General features: G+C 41.0%; 3 protein-coding genes across 9 annotated transcripts in view; 2 read left to right on the top strand and 1 right to left on the bottom strand.

The window, feature by feature from the left end:
* emid1 (EMI domain containing 1) overlaps window positions 1-2,387 on the top strand; it is a 50,410-nt gene extending 48,023 nt beyond the window's left edge. Inside the window, exon 16 of one of the 2 annotated variants that reach the window (XM_062381968.1) lies at window positions 1,246-2,387. In XM_062381968.1, coding sequence (XP_062237952.1) covers window positions 1,246-1,379 — 134 coding nt within the window. In that variant the 3' untranslated portion in view covers window positions 1,380-2,387. Of the gene's footprint in view, window positions 1-34 lie in introns of both variants that reach the window. The other variant, XM_062381969.1, reaches the window with a different exon arrangement.
* A 107-nt stretch (window positions 2,388-2,494) lies between these two features.
* Window positions 2,495-5,033, bottom strand: rhbdd3 (rhomboid domain containing 3). Its single transcript, XM_062381970.1, has 5 exons — window positions 4,538-5,033; window positions 4,068-4,451; window positions 3,509-3,635; window positions 3,174-3,422; window positions 2,495-3,013 (listed from the first exon to the last, which is right to left on the bottom strand). Exons 1-5 carry the CDS (start codon window positions 4,686-4,688, stop codon window positions 2,845-2,847), a joined length of 1,080 nt encoding a protein of 359 aa, XP_062237954.1. The 5' UTR covers window positions 4,689-5,033; the 3' UTR covers window positions 2,495-2,844.
* A 373-nt stretch (window positions 5,034-5,406) lies between these two features.
* On the top strand, window positions 5,407-14,010 carry ewsr1b (EWS RNA-binding protein 1b). Of its 6 annotated transcripts, none has more exons than XM_062381964.1 (15): window positions 5,407-5,511; window positions 5,953-5,989; window positions 6,642-6,693; window positions 6,983-7,124; window positions 7,526-7,721; window positions 7,815-8,071; window positions 8,189-8,345; window positions 11,451-11,488; window positions 12,067-12,096; window positions 12,224-12,339; window positions 12,423-12,552; window positions 12,670-12,780; window positions 12,910-13,036; window positions 13,134-13,493; window positions 13,634-14,010. In XM_062381964.1, the coding sequence occupies exons 1-15, from the start codon at window positions 5,496-5,498 to the stop codon at window positions 13,668-13,670; spliced, it is 1,806 nt and encodes a 601-aa protein (XP_062237948.1). In that variant the 5' UTR covers window positions 5,407-5,495; the 3' UTR covers window positions 13,671-14,010. The 6 variants fall into 6 exon arrangements, with proteins under 6 accessions (XP_062237948.1, XP_062237946.1, XP_062237947.1 ...); XM_062381962.1 differs by having other exon boundaries at window positions 6,980-7,124; XM_062381963.1 differs by lacking the exon at window positions 5,407-5,511 and having other exon boundaries at window positions 5,934-5,989.
* The last annotated feature ends 3,101 nt before the right edge of the window (window positions 14,011-17,111 follow it).

Raw genomic sequence — 17,111 nt, 5'->3', positions numbered from 1 at the left:
TCACACAGTCCCCCCTGTCACTGCTCTCTGATAGGACGTTAGCTTGCAGATGTTCCACGACTTGCAGGCAGACCTTGAGCTTCTTGCTCGCAGGGTGACACTGCTGGAGGCTATCATCTGGCCAGGTAACGCTGACACATCCCCACCCACAGCTCTGCCGGCCCTCACTGACTTTATTTTTGACGAGATTTAAAGAATGTTGATCGAGCGTTAGAAGCGCAACCTTTCTGATCGTTGAATGCTGATCTGGTTAATGAAAAATAGATGAATTTTTTGAAATATAGCTTTTATGTCTGAATTGTTTTGGTTATGATGATCCTTCCATGTCATGACAGCACAGATATGACTCCATTGGTCCCGAACATGAACAGGCTTCCTGCCAAAGTCTGAACATCTTTGGTGATTTCACACGAGCTATTTCTGTATTTTTGCATTTTTCTTTGCTCTTCTCACTAGTTTACAGTGGAGGAGGCTCAGCTGGGAAAAGATGATATCACTAACTTGCTTCCAAGCAGTAAATTATGCCATGGCAAGATTTGGAAAAAAAATATAGTTGACTTCACTGAAAAGAGCCGCCTTAAAAAACAACAGTTTTATTTACCAACTGTGCTGATATAACTTGTTAATTTTAGATTCAATTAATTAATTATTTTGTGTGTTACTAACAGTTTTTCAAGTTGACAAATCATTTCCGTGTGTCAGTGTTGTTTGGTTGCTTACATGACCAACACCATTTCAATTCAATGTGATCAAACAAAACACAAACAGACCTGCTGAAGAAGATCAACACTACCTAAACTCGAACCCTTAAATTAGTTAAACCTAATATTGTTTTTAACTTTGTTATATCGTCGTGAATGTTTTTAAGATTTAAGTTTTACAGGCTTTAATGTTAAGATCAAGCCAAATCTTGCGTAATCATGTTTGGCAGGTTTACATGTACCAATAGACGTAAAGTATGTTAGTCGAAGCAGTACTACTGTAGTGTATAGTCAATGAAATCAAGCTGTAGGAAAGAATTCATAATTTTGATGATCAATTAATTCATTTATCAAGAAAGAAATATCAATCAGTCAATCATCTTGGCATCTCAAAGCACCCACTCATGACACACTGTAGATACTTTAGAGCAGAATTGACTCAGGACGACACAGTGCACATGTTCACACACACCCACACACACACACACACACACACACTGATAGACAGGGAGGCCCCGTTCCAACTGCTGTCTTTCTTCAACAGAACCTGATCTAGGGTCTGGGGATGGACCGTTTGGCACAGCCATCCCTAGTTTCTACAGAGATAAACGAGCAGGTGCGCTTCCATATCGACTCGCTTCTCCTCTGTCCTCCAACACCAAGGTTCGAGGGAAGTAGCCCCCACCCCCCCCCGCTCACCCTGAGGATCACGGGCTGGGTTGAAATCCCCCTCCTACAGGTCTCATCGGCACTCCACAGATTTAGACCGTATCTGATACCGTCAGATTTAGGATGGGGGGGGGGGGACACCTCAGGGAAACTCCACTGATACTCCACAATACTCCTTCTCTATTGGGAACTGGAGAACTAGTTTGACCCCCCCCACCCCCCCCACACCTGTTGCCATAACTACACTCTTTATCTATACACAATACACCCAGCAGCCCCCTCTCTGTGTCTCATTTTCTTTGGCTACAGAACTGAAGCCTCAGATCATGTTTGAAAAAGGAAAATCTGATGTGCTCCTCGAGTACACGCAGTTCTGGACAATAAGGGTCATTTAGAGTAATAATTTGAAGGAGGAATCAGATGTGAGCAAAGAGACTGGATTTGAGTTTCTAATGCGTTCTCTATGTAACTGCAACCTGACGAGATTCCATTATTTAAGTGTATTGAGCATGTGCAGTTTGCAGGACACAATTACATAAACAAACCTCTTCTTCTAGTATTAGTTTTTGTTATACTTCTATCATATTGTTTAAGTCAATGTTATGTAGTGCACTAAAAAATGAAGTCATCTCTACTCTAACTGAGATACATGTTACTGACAGTGATTTGTGGTTTTCTGGTGTGAGTGTTTTCCCCCCCTTGAAGTCCACACTGATGAAGTGGATGAATAAACAATAATACATTTGCATTTAATCTATGCAAATGCACAAACATTAGCATTTGAATTTGGCTGCATATCAATTGAAACGATCATGATGTTGCATTCTGACCATTTCACCATCTTTTAACACACACAAGAAAATAGCAAAACTGTTACTGGAACTTGAACCTGTTTTTACCACTGCTGTGTTGGTAAACTGCTTAAACTGTCCTGATGAAAAGACTTGATAATTGTTTTTTCATCTTATATCAAACCTATTGTGAAACTATTTAAATAATGATCATTTGTAGTTTATTTTGTATACTGTTGTGTAACCATTTCATATTTTTGAACTTTATTTTCATGCAAATGGGTTATTGTGTTAAGATAATCCTGTCTAGATGATCGGTGTAATAAAATAATGTTCATTGTTGTTGTTATTTTAATTGTGTCACATCTTCATTTGTGTTTCAACAAGGTTTTTTTTCACACACAATCACAATGTTGATAAATTACATCCACTCTCTCCTATGCACATTTCATGTGTAGATACAGAAGCTCTGTCCAGTCATCACATTTGCATTCACACTAAATTAAACTCACAGTTGTGGAGGAAGCACAACTGGAGATCCTATCATTAAAACATTTCAACAAGAGGCCCACAGGGAAAATAAAACAATGTTGAAGCTCGGAAAAACCCAAGCATTATTTATGTAAAGTTCACTGCATATGTGCAAATACTGTCACAGACTCAGTCCGGGAGTGTGAGGTCGTCTAGGAGCTCTGTGGAGGCAGAGGACTCTTCCCCTTGGAAACCATCACGGCTTGTTCCCCGACTCTGTCATCAATAAGCAAAGAGATGGCGCCATCTAGCTGTTTTGAAGCTGCCAATGCAACAACAGCTTTCTCTGTGGGGAAGCCCATCTTCTCCAGCTGCTGGAGTCTGAGAGGAAACACTGGTGTTTTAGTGAATGAGGATTAATCCACAAATAAAAATGTATTTCCAATGTTATGTGAGCAGGTTAAAGTGTAAAAAAATTGAAACCGGCCAATTCACAGAAACGTGTACATGATATACATGAGGATATTAAATTCTTACTCACCGCAACGAGGAGACGGATGATTTAGCAACTTCCACTTTAGCATCAGGGTCATCAGGAGCATCCTGTAATGAGGCCAGTATCCCTGCTCTCAGCATCTGCGCCTCCAGAACCTCTGCTTCAGACAGTGCCGCAGACTCCTCTAATATCCAGGCAGGTAACGGCTGGCTCCAGGGGTGATGGTCCCTCCTGGGGGGAGCAGCAGCAGCAGCAGCCTGATCTACAGGTGGGATCTGAGACGGGGATCTGGATCTGTGATAAGAGAGGATGATGAAATCTTAAAAATCTGCAACTGCTGATGTTCAGTGAGACTTGGCTATGGATGAGATGAACCGCACCTCGGTGAGGAAGTGTAGGTGGGTAATCTGAACCTCGCTGATGTGGAAACATATGCCCAATCAGGAATGAAGTCCAAGACCCGGGCCTCCTCCAGCTCCTGTAATGTCCCAATAAAGGGCTGACGATCTGCGACGTGTATTAAGAAATCATAGATTTGGTGATTAAGTGCACACGTTGGCTCAAACCCTTAATAACAAATGACACCTATATATGGGTTATTTAATCATTTTCATTTTAAATGTGATAATTTTTCCTAATTCACCCCAAATCTTGAAACAATTTGTCAACTTGAATTTCATTCAGTAGAGTCTATACCTCTGCTCAAGGGCCAACAGTCCCATTATGAAACTACAATGAAATTCACTAGATCCAGGCTTTTATTTGGATCTGCACCAAATACACACTCATAAACACCAGTCCCCTAAACATTTATTTCTGTTTCCCAATAAGAATGATAAAGTTGTAAATCGTCAATTGTTTAGGTATCCTTCAAGGGAAAGAAAATGGTATTATATTTGGTTCAGTTACGTTTTACTTTGTCTGAAAAGGAAAGGATACAGTTATGTCCGATGCATATTGCACAGAAGTGGAGCAGGGCGGGTGTTGACGGCAGCAGCAGCAACCCGGCCAGCAGAACGATCCATGGAAGAAACCAGACTGGAAAAAACCTCAGCACCCTCCTCTGCTTCACCTGACGACACTGCGCTGTGAACAGGGCCAACTGGACAGCAGAGTAACCACTGATCCTACTCGCCTCTCCGCCACCGACGAAGAGGACCAGGGTGTAGAGAAGAGGTAATATGATCATGGTCAGGATGGAGAGGGCGAGGAAAGCGACTGTTCCCCATCGACGCTCCTGACTGGCTCCACACAGCACTAGGAGAGCAACACTGACCATCAGAGAGGGCAGCTCATCATGACTCAGGGCGTACAGGAACACATCTGAGGAGAGGGAGACATGGGTCGTGATTTCATCAACACTGAAACATCAGGTCCGCATTATGATAAAAACCAGCCAGGACATTTACCTCTGAGCCTCGGGAAGTCTCCGTTTGGACCCGGGCTGAGACTCCCCTGGATGCCCCCAGCATATAGAAGCAACATGAGGAGTATCCATGAGCAGGTTCCCACACAGAAACCAGGACGATCTGATCCAAACCAGAACCACACTGACCACATGGTTTAAAGATCAGCTGGGGTTTGTCCTCTCACTAGTCCCCGGTGCAACTGGGGTGAACCATCTGTAGCTGCTCATGCAGAAATGGAAAGGCTAGATATAGATGAAGAGCTGGATTCTTCAGTGCTATGCATTAAACTACAACTGGATGAAAAGTCCTCGATGTCTCGACACATCTTCTCTGCCAACGATACTGAACCCCTGAAGAAGAGTCTCCGAGTTCAACAACTGTGTTCTGCGATGATACAATCCTTGAAACTAGAGCAATAAATATTACAAATAAGAAACCTCCCAGTGTGGAAATTTTTACACACGTTCACTTCCTGACTATGATACATTTCTTCTTTATGTAGCAGCTGGCAATTTAGCGGAAAAGGCGCATTACTGCCACCTACTGGACACCTTGCAGGTAGGTTAACACTTTATTATTTGTGCTGTAGCCATTGGTTGTTAAATCTGTTCCTTAACAACAACAACAATAATAATATTAATAATATAAATCATAATTACCAATAATTAACCTTGTAATATACATATAATGGCTAAAGATTGAATCCTACAAATATAAAGGAATGGAACCCAATAACAAGGCACGTTACACTCAAATGTATCAAATAAAATAATAATGATAATGAAATTAATAATTATTATTATTATGAAGGGCTGAGGTTGTGGAAAACACTTCTGGCTCCTTGCTTCTGTGACGCCACATCGACTCCCAACTATCGCGAGATCTCGCGGTGCTCTTGAAGAAACGCTCTCCTCCCGGCACTCCGCTCTGTCCAGTCGTCCTGCGCACATACTCCGAAATGGCGTCGGCACCAGGTGAGGGTTATTTTACAATTGTGTTATTTTACACCGCGTTCAAAGAAATCTTGTGCCTCGATGTATTGTTTAACTACGGATATGGTTAATTTAAAGAGATGATGTGTGTAATCCGGGTATTTGATATAAAACGGGAGCTCGCGATGCTAAGCTAGCGCCAGGCTCCGGGGCCTAGTCGTGCTAGCTCCTCGCGTCGTGGCGGTTATTTTCCGTCAGTTTATTTCAGCAAACAGACGCGGATTCTTTTCAGATTTCGGCAAATGTATCTGTATACCGCACATTCGTGTAACGTATAGTCGGTTTCGAAGCGTCCTGTTGTTTTGGTGAGCATCGCGGTGCTGTGGTTGAATGGCGACCAAACTACCGGTGTGTGTGTCTGGCGCGCTCAGAGCGCTTTGTTTGAATGTGGTGAGCTAACAAACATGTCCTCTGTTGTTCCAGATTACAGCTCGTACAACCAGACCAGCGCCCAGCAGGGGTAAGATCACCGAGTTCTCTCGTCACACGTTACACGCATTTAAGTACCATTTAAGAACCATGCTGTCCCTATTAACTCCACTACATAATCGACATTATATATACTAGTTACTTATCAGAGTACGAGTTTACTAGGATAATATTTCAATATTCGTTAGAAACTTTTTTGTGTGGTGGCCCCTTGTGACTAATCCCAATATTTCAGCTGAAGTTCAAACTGAAATCAGATTTATGAATTTCAGCTAGAGCAGGCCAAGTTTATCAATAGTAATAAAGGGTTGTTGTAAATGGACAGTGAGGATCAATAAAACGTGTGATCATACTCATTTGATTTGTAAAATGTTTAACAGGAAAAAACTGGAGTACATTTATTGTAACAATAATATACATTGATCTGTATAGTTTAATCTGGATAAAGCTTTTAGCCTTATTGTACTGCTCTAAGTTCTACCATCGAGTCGGTGTGTTGACCTTTTACAATGACCCATATGATAAGGAACCACTAGCTAACTCTATAGTAGTTAAAAGTAGGTCAGACACATCCCCAGAGACACGCTTTTTGTGTACACCACGTTGAGTTGTAGTGGTATTTTTGTACTCCTAAGTACTTCCTCCACCTCTACTGCAGATGAGCTAACTCTGTGTTTTTACAGGTATGCCTCTTATGCTGCACAGCCCTCACAGACTTATGGACAGTCTGCACAGGTGAGTTTCTACATACCTAAGTAGTTGATTGACTGTAGCTGGATTTTATGTGTCAAGTGAATTTTCTAATATTGTGATAATATATTAATTTAAAACAGGAAATAATTTTAAAGTTTGTGTATATACACATGGACAGTCTGCTCATATTTAAGGGGCTGGATAAAAGAAGTTTACACAACAATCGACAGTGTTGTATACTGTGCACAAATGTGACATGTATCAATTGTGTATCATTCTTTAATCTTTATTCTACCTGTCAGCTAACATACTCTAATTATGTTTTCAGCAGAGCTATGGCCAGCAGAGTTATGGATCATATGCCCAACCTGCAGCAGCTGACAGCAGCTACACCCAGACAACTCCTGCTGCCGGAGGCTACCCTCAGCAGCAACAACAGCAGTATGGATCCTCATATGGCCAACCAGCTTCAGGTCAGTTATTAAAGCAGAGAGACATGGCTCTGCTTAGAAATACATGGTTTGAGTTGGACATGACAAAATGGGTTGCATGCCCATTCACGACTTCTTGATTTATTTAATCAAGTATATATGCCTTTTTGAGCGTATAATAAGTTATTAAAACAAAGTCGTATGCTATTAACGTTTTTATTGTTTGTATGCTATACATACAGTTTTTAAATGTAAACAGGCTGCTTAACTGACCAGCATTTGTATATTTATCTGAACAAGCTGGTCTAACCTGTCTACTAGAAAATGTGAACAGTAAATGATTTATCGTCATCATGATTCTCTGATGTGAACAGGCTTTGGGGTCATCAGTTTGTCAAAGCCGAGAAATCTTAAAAATATTTTTCTAATTGTGTTTTCCACAGCTGGCTATCCTGCTGCGCAGTCTACCACTCACAGCTACTCATCGTCCGCCCAGGGTTATGGAGCAAGTGGTTATGACAGCACTCCAGCTGCTGCTGCTCCAGCTGCTTCTCAATCTTATGGTTCTCAGCCAGGCTATACTGCCCAGTCTGCTTACCCAGGTTATGGCCAGCAGGCTGCTCCCACTACACCACAGAGGTAGGAACTCCCCATTTATACACTTGACTCCCCATTTATGAAGTATGGCCATAGCTCTTAAACGTAAGATCTGTCTTGCGTTGTTTCTACCAGTTACAATGCTAACGGCCAGCCGGCTAGTTACAGCCAAAGTAGCTACACCGCCCCAGCAGGATACGGGCAGCAACAGGCTGGTTACCAGGCCCAGCAGGCAAGCTACAGCCAGCAGCCAGGGTACCAGCAGCAGACCCAGCAGCAGTCCCAGGCTCCTCCTGCTTACCCCCCGCAGGCTGCTGGCTCCTACGGACAACCTCCAGCCAGTCAGTATGGCCAACAAGGTGGACCACCGAGTTACCAGTCCAACCATTACAGTACGCCGTGCTTTTCACACCTGGCTGAACTGTGGTTTTCTAATGGGCATTCATACATTAATCTCACTGTAGACATTCATTGACTTAGTTGTAATGCTTTTGTGCTCTTCTTTGTAGATAATTACCGACAGGATGGCCAGGGTAGTGGTTCTGGTTACTCTGGCTCTGAGTCGTCAAGGTACTCAGGTTCAGGGGAGAGCAGGGGCCCCGGCAGAGAAGGCTTTGATCGTGGTGGAATGATGCACCGTGGGCGCGGCATGGGTCGTGGCATGGGGTAAGTGTATTTCCTTTGCACCTAACCTCAAATGTATTTTAACTCTACAGGTGCTGTTGCCACTTGGGGCAGGGCTGAGACAATTCCCAATGAAAACAGTTGGATTAATCAAAATAATAAACTTTCAAGTATTCTTCAGCCTTCTAAAAATTGGTAGGTAGTAATGATTTGACAGCAGTCAGTGCTGGTAAATGATGGGTCTCTCCCATAATGTCGAAGGACTGAGAGATGTAATACATGTTGCCGATGGCTGAAATTGTAGCTGTTGTTCAGTTTCTCTCAACCCTGCCTCTCATTTGGCCAAAGGTAAGATCAAGGTCTATCTCTGTTTGTAAATCTTATCAGATTCCTGTGCATAAACATTTAGATTGAATAACTTATTTCCTAAGACATAATTAAAAGTAGTTTCTGGGTTACTGAGAAGGATCCATGGTTGGTCAGGAAATGTGATAGAATTGTATTGACAAGGGAAGTGTATCCTATTACATCCAAATTATGATGGGGTTTCTACTAAGGAAGGTTCATTCTTTCAACAATACACCCTCGGGTCAGTTTTTCACCGTGTTGCGTTATTCACCAACTAATGGTTAAAGGAGAACAAAGCGAGATGTTGCAGATGGTCTGCCGACTTCTTTCAAATATTGTGGTGCTTAAGTTCTTTAATTTTAGTTTGTCGTGAAAAACTAAACCACACAGCATTTTGATTCAAAATAATTTATTATTAGACTTCATACAGGGCGTTTTTGTGGCATCTTCACTCTATTGCAATATTTGGATCAAATTATTCCCCTGGAAAAGGTTTTTCTTTACTTATAGCCACACTCATTGTCTGGTTTTTGGGAGTCTGTCACAGGCAATACGGATTTGTTCTTAGTGGCCCAAGGAATAATGGAACCAGGGAAATGGTGGAATCAGATGTGCTAATAGACCTCACTATTTCAGCGCATCAACTACAAAGAGGCAAAGATAATGAGGAACTAGTCCGAATTTTGTGCCTGTTGCATCAACATTGGTCTTAGAAGATATCAATATATAAATTTATACTATCTATTGTACTAATGGACGTTGTAAAATCTCTTGAATGTGTTTTGTGGTTGAAGATTCAACATTCAGCCAAGCTGAAATTCTCAATCAGAAACTGTAAATGTAACATTCAGGTCAATGAAATTTAATATATATATATATATACATTCATATAAAGCAAATTTGATATAAATCACATTTGCCTAACGCATTCCGTTTCTATATTTGCCAAACATGCAATGGCAGTGTTTTGTGGTGCATCACCTCCATGACAAAATTCAAAGGTAAAAAACGTTTATAGGGATGCCAGACAACATGGGAAAGTACATGACTTGACAGAGACTGTTTTACTGTCAAAATATCTTAGTAGGTCTATTGGTGAAGAGGCCTATCTCAGGGATGTGTAGTGTGATCCAATCAAATCTCACACTGGCTACCAAACTGGTTTTCTGGTGTATAGCACATTGTTTGTCTTATGTAGATGTGTATCCCTCATAACAATGAAATTAGAACTCAATTGAGATGGTCCTGGACACTCAGGTGCCCTTATTGAGATACCAGTCAAATTGATATATCAAGCCTTTAATAGTTTGTTTGAACAAAGGTTTGACCCGACCCCGAATAAGTGACGAAAATTTTACTCAATAAACAGGATTTTGATTATTGCATAACAGGTCAGACGTATTAAGGTGATCAGAAGGTATTGTGCATTTACATTGGTTAAGATTTGTATGGACCTAATGTAAAACATGAAAACATTATATATGGTTGTAAAGCAACTTGACAACTCCAAGTGCACAGAAGCACTTGACCTCATAAATCTTTGGGATATAAGTTTACATCTTTTAAGATTTTTTATAAGTCTTGGCTTAGATTGGTCAGAAAGGGTCCTTGAATCATCGGTTCCTCACGTTCTTTTAGACTTTTCTGGTTCAATGGTTTCTTGGTGGCGCAGAGATGACTCGTATCTTATGGTTTTTGGTACAGTAAATACACAAGTAGGCCGCTTTTAGTCACCGTCAAAAAATTTAAACAGTTCGCAAACGAAGAAACTCGTTACTAACTTAAGCAGTTGTAAACCAGAATACATAAAAACCAATGGCATAAATAGGAATTAATAAACAAATGCTGCTGTAGCATAGAATCTTTTATACTTTTTAGAGTTTTAGTAAAGTTTTAGATTTGCACAGGTGTTCCTGGAGGGGGGGGGCTGCATATGTCAATTTGAAATGTTTACAATTGTTTTGTGGTTTGGAATACAAATGTTTGATCACATTCTTTGAACACTTTTTTAACATGCTTTGTCACATTTATACCGTACAGGTAACACTGAGAGCCATTTAAAACCATCTTTTCTCATAAAAGTATCTGTACTGAGTACCGAGCCGCCCGCTTAAGCAACAGGAGGGAGCTTAAACAAAGATTCGGGGTCTGCCTTTTTTCAAGAACTGAGGATGGTGGTTTTTATAAGCATGATGGTGATAGTCATTGGTTTGCCAGTGTTTGTTTTTCTTTTAACATAACCTTGGTAAACACAGTAAAAAATCATTTTTGGTGTTTTTTCTTGAACTTTGTATAATTGTAATTTTTTTTATTTAATTACCTGGTGAATGTGATCACCTGACAATGTTGTGAAATTTCAGATGCATTGTAGTTTTACGTTTTTATTGTACATTTCTGAACGAGGTGTATCATTTGTCAGAGCTAATGTTATTGGGGTATTTGCTTGGGTCTGGGTACAAATATCAATGCATCTGAAATAATTTTTATCTGTACAAATGTTTGGGTTGTTACATCTTCAGAGGCAGTAAAAAAAATGTTATCCCTTAATATATATATATTTTTGCACAGATGTATCGACTAATATACTGTCACCTAGATTGTACTAAGCTTGTAAAGGAATGGAACATACGTAAAACATTTACCCTCAATTAAACTGTATTTATGATTTTGGGGGGTTTTCAGCTGCTGTTCGATTAGCTAGAATGTTATGATTACTCCCTCAATCAAGCCACTTTGCTCGAGCCATGGAAGTGGCTGTAAAAGGGGCACGCCTTCATATCTCCATTTATTCCCCCATAGCGGCGCTGGAGACAGAGGTGGCTTCAGTAAGCCTGGTGGTAAGTTAACGAGTATCACACTGGTTAGTCCTTTAACAGCCTTACACTTTTTGAGCAAATATGCTTCAAGTATTGATGTGTCTTTTACATTGTGGTATTCAAAATTATGAACACGTCTGGAAATATTGGGGCAATTTTTTTTATTTCAAAGCCTGTGACCATTTTCTCTGGGGTACTTGGTATAATTCAATCACTGCTTATGGTCTGACAGCAAGTTTTTGACAGGTAAATAAGACATTCCCTCAAACGTGTCCGTTACTGCTTTTGACAAATCTCAAGCCTGAGTTTTGTTCTCTTTTTTTTTGAGGATTTCGTACTGGTCTTAGAGGCTTTTCAAATGACACAATTATTTGCCAAAGGGTCTGAGGTGTTCTCTTTTTTCGATTCAATATATCACTTGTGGGAATTGTGGTGTACCATAAGGAGCCATGTTCAACTTCCCAGTACATCTGACTGAGTCTATAAGGAAGTGTCTGGATTATCTGTTGTAGTACTCAGGTGTTGTACACTTGACTGATGATGCGCTCACACTCACTTCTTTCAATGTGTCTCTCTCCCCCTGAATTGATGGACTACAGGACCAATGAGTGGCGATGAGCGTGAAATGGGTGAGTTGTCTCTCACTCAACCCTTTTTTGCTATTGACATGAGTGTTTTACACAGTGAACCACATTTCTTGAAGTGATATTAGGAAACGGTTGCATTTTGATATGTTTGGTTTTCTATATGATGTAGGACGCCCTGAAGAGCAGGATGACTCTGAGAACAGCACCATCTACATCACAGGCTTGTCTGAGAAGGCAAACCTGGAGGAAATGGCAGAATTCTTCAAACACGTTGGGCCGATCAGGGTAGGATTTGTTGCATACGTTCACCCTGAATGTTGTTGGAAGCAAAACAATGTAACTAAAACCAAATTGTCATTGTGTGTTAGATGAACCGCAGACTCGGCCAGCCAGCCATTAACATCTACACAGACAAGGACTCGGGAAAGCCCAAGGGAGACGCCACTCTTTCCTATGAGGAGCCCGTCTGTGCTAAAGCAGCTGTGGAGCACTTTGATGGTATGTTTGACTTCAGTGCACATCAAAAAATAACTTGAGTATAAATATGTGATTGCACCAAAAATAAAATTTATGAATTGTTAATTTTGTTTATTCTCTTCGTATTCTTTATTTTAGGAAAGGAATTCCAAGGCCGAAGGCTTAAGGTTTCCATGGCACGCAGGAAACCTATGATGGGTGGAATGAGAGGGGGCATGCCTATGCGAGATGGTATGATGGGCCGTGGAGGTACTTGTTTCGGGGGTTGGATTATTTTGGGGATATTCTCGCTCCTGGAAACAACGTTCAGTTACTAGTTTGTAGCAGGTGTCAATATAACAATATTTTGATAATAACGTCATTTCCTCATCTGATTAGGTATGATGGGCCGCGGAGGAGACCGTGGAGGATTCGGGGTACGAGGTGGTCCACGTGGAATGGGCAGAGGTGGACCCACTGGAGGCAACATGCAGCAAAGAGCTGGGGACTGGGAGTGTCCTAACCCGTATGTGTTCCTTTCATGGTTCAAAGTCCGCTTAAAACCTTTTTCGTCCCCTGTTACAAAGATACGTTATTAATGTAATTTGTTTTGGTGTCCTCAGGGGTTGTAGTAACCAGAACTTTGCCTGGAGAATGGAGTGCAACCAGTGCAAAGCTCCCAAACCAGAAGGGTTAGGCGGCGGTCCACCATTTCCCCCTGGTGGAGACCGTGGAAGAGGTGGAATGGGAATGCGTGGAGGCCGTGGTATGGACCGAGGTGGGCCAGCAGGAGGCCCAGGTGGTCCAGGTGGCCCCGGAGGTTTCCGTGGAGGCTGGGGAGGCGACCGCGGTGGATTCAGAGGACGCGGTGGAATGGATAGGGGAGGCTTTCGTGGGGCTGGGCGTGGAGGACCCCCCATGGACCGAATGGGTGGCAGAGGTGGAAGAGGAATGGGCCCACCAGGTGGCAAGATGGAAATGAGGTAGATTTATTTTCTTTTAAACTACTCAATAATTGTCAGTATTTAGTAATTCCAAGATGACTCGCCACAATTGTAATTTTAGATGCAATTTGAAAAGAGCTAAAATCTGTCATTGATCCCTTTCCTTTACTTTGTTAAAGGGACCATCGCCAGGAGCGCAGAGAACGACCCTACTGAAGGACGACTTCATGACCGTTCCTCTTGTGGAATTTGATTTTTATGGCGCAGATTTTAATTTATGATTCCATATTCCAATGGTTATAGAACTGCTGTCAAACATCCTGTGCAGTTTCAAATTGTGTTTCCATATATTTTTTTTTAAGTTTAGTATTCCATGTTTATGCTGCATCTTGTTTTGTGCATGTTTTTTTTCGTTGCTTTTTTTTAAATGCATATTAGTTTTCACTTTGTATTGTAAAATGCAATATTTTTCATTCATTTACATAATTGCCTCCCCTTTCCCATAAGTGACAGTTGTATTATGGCAAATTTGGGAAATAAAATTTTACCGATTTGACGTCTTTGTGATGTTAGATATACTCAAGTTTACAAAATAAATTCATAAAGGAAATCCCTGACCGGGTTTGTTTAATCAGTCACTTTGAAAGTTGTGCAAAAAGCAACTGTGTGGTTACATTGTTACAAGTTAAAACTGTATCAACAGGAGTATTGTGGTAAAGCGCCTGCCTCCATCCGAGAGGGTTCAATATTACAGAACTGGTTGAAGCTTGATAGTGTGTCTTGTCACTTGAGTTTCAAGCTTCCATTGGTCACATACATTGAATTTCACCTGGAGCGATGGTGGAAGCAGTGTCCTCTGTCCCATTCATGTGGTCAGTTGAGCGCAGTTGCTCTTCCTGCCAGTAGATGGTGCTGGTTTGACCAAAACTTGTGCGGCTGCAGCTCGGGAATCAGATTGATAAACGACAGGAGCTTTGCATCAGTGACACTGTTGACCTTCATATAAAACACTGAAATTGAGTGACGTAACATACACAACTTCAATTGTTTCTAAAGAATCGTCGGATTTTACCCTTTGGATTTAAATAACGTGGGCACTGATGTTTTCGACCTTCCATGATTTTATTTCTAACCAATACACTAGTTGTAAGCTGATAAGACAAAAAAATGACCTGGTGGAAATCCAAGCTATCACAGATGCCTTGAAGATTAATATTACATTTTACTCTCATTCAGGTATGGCTCTCATTCCCCTCTTACATTGAGCTGTATGGCCCTATCAGGTAATCTAGTTGCATTAAGTGTTATTAATCACAGATGGCATTTTTTTTTTTCAACATCTGTTGAACACATTGTCTTAAACCATCCTTCAGCTCTTTGTTTTCTTTGTTACCTACAGCATTTACATCTCGTAAAACGTCTTCTGCAGGATTCTCTGTTTAGCCGTCAGGATTCTGTCCAAAAAGGCTGCTTGACCTGATGAAGACTGAGTTGAGACACCGGTTTGTTGCTTCAGTTGAACACGTGAGCTTTGACCTTCCTGTGGCAAAGTTACAGATAGTGAATATGCATGTGAGATTCTATAGGTTTGTGTGGAAAAATATAGGATACAGCACCTGTTCACCTGAACTTAATCTGAAGGCTTTTTATGTCAGGACACAAAACCTTTTCCAGCTCCAGGGTTGCTGATCGATAATCTCTGTCAGAGCACAGGGGGGACATTTAAAAAAGCAGAGAGGTTGCTCTGATAACTTACTTTTGCCACAGTTGAGATCTTGAAGTGCCGCTCATTCACTGCGGCCAGTTGCTCGTGTGGATTAACAGAGCCCGGAATTCTCTCCCTCTCTTTACCGACAGAAAAGCTGATTCATCGCGGCCCAGAATATGATCTCATCATCCCCCACCTTCTCCCTCTCGCCCCCTCTTCTTTTTTCTCTCTATCGCTCTCTGCTGCCTCCCTTCCTTCCTCTCTTTCGCTCTTTCTTTCTCTCTTAAACAGACACATGACTCTTTTTAAATGAAAACAAGACCACCCTTTTGGCAGCCGGCCTCACTTCAATTCAAACAAAACATTTGGGGAGTACATGAGCTGTGCAACGGAGGATCGTGGAAAGAGGGAAATGCGGAGCTGGAAAGATTTATTTAAAGGCACACCTAGAAGTTTATCAAGATAGAAATGGCAGGTATAGACATATAATTGAAGAGAATGTGCTTTTCAAACCATTCTCAGACTTTAAGCCTGTATAGTTAATCATATAGTCCTAAAAAGGCTTAGGTTTGGTTGAGTTTGTATTCAAATAGGATTCATTCATTTTTAATCACTGGCTCCAGGTCTGAATTGTAAGGCCTCCATCTTGTTTGGAATTTACTGACTGTGCCTCAGGCCATCAGGCAAGTTTCACTGATGTTTTACCATAAAAACCTGAAAATCAGGTTTCAACATCAACATTTGACTGAAGTTTGGTGCCGAGGGGTCAGTAGATCTGACATTTAGACAAGTCTCTTGTATCATTTATGTGACTTGGTCTTAAATGTTCATGCTGGTCGCTGATGGTTCTTCAGATGTATAGAATAAGAAGAGGAATCAACTTTTCCCAGGTTAATGCAACATTCAAGTTGTTATAGAAAGAGCCTGCTTCGCCCTCGCTCTAACAACAGACCTGTGCACTGAGACAAACGTTTCTCTTTGTTATCATTAGATTCTCTTATCATGAGTTAGTTACTGTCTTGTGCTGCTAACCCCTGTTTGAGTGGACTGGGTACCACTGTCCGTCTCTGTTTATGTCACTATCTCTCCTTTGAATTCTTAATCTCTTGCTGTTTCAGGGATTACAGGCTCTGTCTCCCAGGTCTGAGATTTTTGATTTGTTCACTGTCTTTTACGAAACAATCACAGGTTGCAAAAGTTTTAGATAAAACTTCTCAAGCTTAACTATCGTATCACAGTTCCCTCACTTGATCCTTTAATCATTTGTGAGATTATAGAGTTGGAATGGAAATTCTTGCACTGATCACAGTGGCTGTCTCGTGATACTGAGATGCAGCTGTAAATGCTTTTTATCACCTGAGGCTATACTTGGTATAAAGAGGCCACACAAAGACGTCCTCAGTGAGCGACTATGTGACCAAATTATCTGTTAGTGCTCGTAAAATTTAAAAAGAGAATATTCTGTTTGATCACAGGGTGTAAAAATCTGCATGAATATATAATCAACATAACGAACTCCAATACAAACATGTAAAAGTCTCAGCAATCGAAATAAACGTAAAAAAAAATGTGACTGTTGCAAGTACACACATTGTATTTTCTCTTCTTTGAGAAGTACTTCGATTTCACTTCTACATTTGCGAAATCTTGTACTTGTATTGCTTACTGTGTTACACTTTTTTGACAGCATTGATTAAATGAAACATTTGATCCATATTTTAAAAAGGATTGTGTTAAATGAATCATTTCTCCACCTCTGAGATACAATTACGCCTTTATGCAAAGAGTTATAGTCCAATAACATAAAAGACAACCTGATAAAGACCTTTCTGAATTATGAGTACTTTTGTTACCTTAAGTATAATTGACCAGAGGAAGAATCCATGAAATTTCGATGCAGATCCAGAGAGAAATGGATCTAGTGAATTTAAATATGGTTCCATAAGGAC

The sequence above is a fragment of the Platichthys flesus genome, chromosome 3, assembly GCF_949316205.1.
Source record: "Platichthys flesus chromosome 3, fPlaFle2.1, whole genome shotgun sequence".
Lineage (NCBI taxonomy): Eukaryota > Metazoa > Chordata > Actinopteri > Pleuronectiformes > Pleuronectidae > Platichthys > Platichthys flesus.
The sequence above is the reverse complement of the archived record's forward strand: the minus strand, read 5'-3'. Positions and strand labels throughout refer to the sequence as shown.